The 3,757-nt window shown below is 52.0% G+C and overlaps 1 protein-coding gene across 1 annotated transcript in view; it reads left to right on the top strand.

The window, feature by feature from the left end:
• Positions 1 to 65: 65 nt before the first annotated feature.
• Positions 66 to 3,757, top strand: part of RAB19 (RAB19, member RAS oncogene family) — a 9,582-nt gene continuing 5,890 nt past the window's right edge. The window contains exons 1-3 of the mRNA XM_004382451.2: positions 66 to 77; positions 289 to 509; positions 2,594 to 2,777. Of these exons, the coding sequence (XP_004382508.1) occupies positions 312 to 509; positions 2,594 to 2,777 (382 nt within the window). The 5' untranslated portion in view covers positions 66 to 77; positions 289 to 311. The remainder of the gene's footprint in view (positions 78 to 288; positions 510 to 2,593; positions 2,778 to 3,757) is intronic.

Genomic DNA, 3,757 nt, shown 5'->3' with positions numbered 1-3,757 from the left:
CAAGCGTCCTATCACTGAAGCAGCAATGTCCTCACAGAGAATGAAGTAGACTTCTCAATTCGGAGGGCCACTCTGAAGTAATGTCAGCCCACCCAGGGCAGGTGTGGGCTTGGGACGGGCAACTCCCCCATGCCGGCCAGTGATGAGTATCTTCCTCCCGCAAGGATGTTAGTGCTATGACGGCCATGACCTTTCTGTCTGGTCCCCGCTGGACCCCCAGAACCTAGAGGAGTTCCCAGCCCAGTATCTGCTCACTAAGAGACGCTCACTTCCTCCTTTCTCTCCTAGGTCTGCTCCGGGCGACCAGAGCCATGCCGTTCTCCAGCGCAGCCAGGGCATCAGAGGAGAACTTCGACTACCTGTTCAAGATCATCCTCATCGGGGATTCCAACGTGGGAAAGACATGCGTGGTGCAGCACTTCAGGTCCGGGGTCTACACAGAGACACAGAACACAATTGGGGTGGACTTCACCGTGCGCTCCCTCGAGATCGACGGCAAGAAAGTGAAGGTTGGAGGGCGGTGGGTGGGCGGGCAGGTGGGCTCTGCGGTTTCACCAGAGTCCCTCACACCCACACACATGCCTGGGGGACAAAGGACTTAAATATAGAACACCAGATCATAACAGAACAGAAGAAACCATGGGAGAATTTATCTTCAGCTCTGGTTCCCTAGAGCGGCCATAACAAAATACCACAAGGTGGCTGGCTTTAAAGAAGAGAAATGTATTTTATTGTCTCACAGTTGTGGAGGCTAGAAGTCCAAATTCAGGGTGTCGGCAGAGCTATGCTCCCCGTCTGTCCGCTCTAAGGGGAAGATCCCTTCTTGTCTCGGTCAGCTTTCAGTAGCCCCGGGCGTTTCTCAGCTTGTCGATGTTATCCTCACAGGGTGTCCTCCCCTGCGTGACCTGTTTCTGTGTCTGTTCTCTCCTTTCACAAAACACCACTTAGAAGGGTTAGGGCCTTGTCTGATGCATTAATTGATAACAAAAGAAAAACCTTCTTTCCAAATGAAGTCTCCTTCACAGGTCCAGGGGTTAGGACCTCAATGTGTCTTTCTGCGGAACATAATTCAATCCCTAACAGGAGATCAGCTTTTTAAGCAAGACACTGACCCAGAAGCCATAAAGGAAAATATCACTAAATCTAACAACATGAGAGCAAATTTTCCACATAGTCAACAGATACCTTCAACAAAGGCAAGAGATGAACAGCAAATCGGAAAGAAACATTTGCAAATGTGGCCTGACAAAGGGCGGATTTATTTCATGTGAAAAGAGCCTTGATAAATATCTAAGACCAACAACCAAGCACAATGTGTGGGCGATTCACAGGTTGGACACAAACTGCCATTTCCCAAGTTTAATAAGAACAAAGGAGCCCTGGCGGCGCAGTGGTTAAAGCGCTCAGCTGCTAGCCGAAAGGTCTGCAGTTGGTTGGAACCCAGCGGCCGCTCCTCGGGAGAAAGATGTGGCAGTCTGTTTCCGTAAAGTTTTACAGCCTTGGAGACCCTATGGGGCAGTTCTACTCCATCCTGTAGGGTTGCTCTGAGTCGGAATGGCCTCAATGTCAGTGGGTGTCGGAATAAAAACAAACTGTAGGACTTAGGTAAGGGTGGGAAGATGCCCACCTCCCTCAGAACTAAAGAAGCGCAAATTGAAATAACCGTGAGATACTATCTTTGACCCATTTGATTAGAAAAGATCAAAGGTATTGGCGAAAATGTAATAAATGGACTCTGGGATTCTAAGAAAAAACAATCATAGACATTTTGGAGACAGTCAGGAAAACGTTACTATGGTCTGGGTCTTAGAGGACACCAAGAACTAAATGGAATTTCATGGGCAGTGATCATGGCATTGTGGTTATGTGAGAAAATGTCCGTTTTCAGAGGGCTGTGTAGCAATGGAGGTAGGGTCACCATGAGTCGGAATCCACTCAGTGGCAGTGGGTTTTTGGTTTTAGGGATGAAATGACGTGAAGTCTGGGATTTGCTGTAAAACAATACCTCAAAGACAAGTACTGAATCTGAGCAAGGGGTGTAGGAGGTTTCATTGTTCTATTCTCTCTAGTTTTCTGTACGATTGGAAACTTTCTTTTAAAAGCAAACCTTAAAAATAGTGTGAGAGTTTGAGGAGAGAGGAACTCACACGCCATTGAAGGCATGTAATTAGAGCCCCTGCTGGGGACGGCACCATCACAAGGACACCCCCAAACACGAACAGCCTGAGTGGCTGTCTCAACACACCACGCTCAGCCAGCACCCTCACTGCTACCAGCAGGCAGGCCCACAAGATGCACCCCAAACTCTGGTCCTGGGGGTGATGAAGTGGAAAGCGCAAGAACAACAGACCCCCAGGACAAACCAGGCCCCCCTCTCTGACTACCGCGTGCCTTCGACGGTGGTTCCCAAACCCCAAAGCACATCCAGATTACCCGAGAGCAGCTCACAAGTAGGTGCTGGGCCTTACCCGAGCCCCGCGGAATCTGAATATCTAGACGGGAGACCCAGGAAACTACTGTGAGGGGGCTCAGGGAGCAGGCTGCCCTCAGGCGTGGGGCTCTCGCACATGTTCTCCTTCCCGTCCTTCTGCAGATGCAGGTGTGGGACACGGCGGGCCAGGAGCGCTTCCGGACCATCACCCAGAGCTACTACCGCAGCGCGCACGCTGCTATCATTGCCTACGACCTCACGCGGCGGTCCACATTCGAGTCCATCCCGCACTGGATCCACGAGCTCGAGAAGTATGGTGCGGCCAACCTGGTTGTGATGTTGATCGGTATGGCTTTCCCCAGGCGTCTCGCTTCTCTCTTCGTGTCTTAGATGGCAGCCAACACACAATCAGAAAAGCACTGACAGCCTAGCACCTCAGAGAGCTCTTGCCCGTAACTCCCATCAGGCTCACTGCTTCGAACCCACCCAGCCGCACTGCGGAAGAAAGGCCTGGTGACCTACTGCCATAAAGACTACCAAAAGACCAAACCCACTGTTGTCAATTTGATCCCACTCATAGCGACCCTAGAGGACACAGCAGACCTGCCCCATAGGGTTTCCAAAGCTGTAAATCTTTACGGAGGCAGAGTGCCACATCTTTCACCCAGGAAGCAGCTGTTGGGTTCGAACTGCCGATCTTTTGGTTGGCAGCCGAGCGCTTTAACCTCTGCACCACCAGGGCTCCTTCCCTAAAGATTACAGCCCAGAAAACTCTAGGGAGCAGTTCTACTCTGTAGCACACGGGGTCGCCATGAGTCGGAATCAACTCCACCACCAATGGTTATTTGAGAATGACAGGGAGTGGAGCAGCCTTGTTAAAATGCAGACTCCAAGCCCCGCCCTCGAGTGAGTCCCTAGTTCAGGAGACCTGGGGTGGCCCAGAGGTCAGGGGGAAGGCGCAGGTGACGCAGGATTCTGGCACGTGAGTTCTGTGTGAGCACCCAGGGTGCTGTGCTGTGGCCTGAGGTTTCCAGAGTCAGGCAGCTCCACGTCCCCCAGGGAGCCACTCAGCCCAAGGTGACTGACTGTGCCCTGGATGACCACCTACACCCCCTAAGACCCTAAGCAGATCTCATCAATGAGTCAATGTGACTGACAAACTTCAGCCACACACGGTAAGCAGAGCAGCTCGGCACGCCAGCCGTCCTGCCGCACACTCAGAGGAGAGGCACGTCTCCGTCCCTGCCCTGTCGTTTCAATTTAGCAGGCAGAGCTTGTTCTCCCCCGTCCCGTGTGCATCACTGTTACCAGGTGGCAGCTGGGTTA

Source organism: Trichechus manatus, unplaced genomic scaffold, assembly GCF_000243295.1.
Source record: "Trichechus manatus latirostris isolate Lorelei unplaced genomic scaffold, TriManLat1.0 scaffold00093, whole genome shotgun sequence".
Taxonomy (NCBI): domain Eukaryota; kingdom Metazoa; phylum Chordata; class Mammalia; order Sirenia; family Trichechidae; genus Trichechus; species Trichechus manatus.
This window is presented reverse-complemented; position numbering and strand designations above follow the sequence as displayed.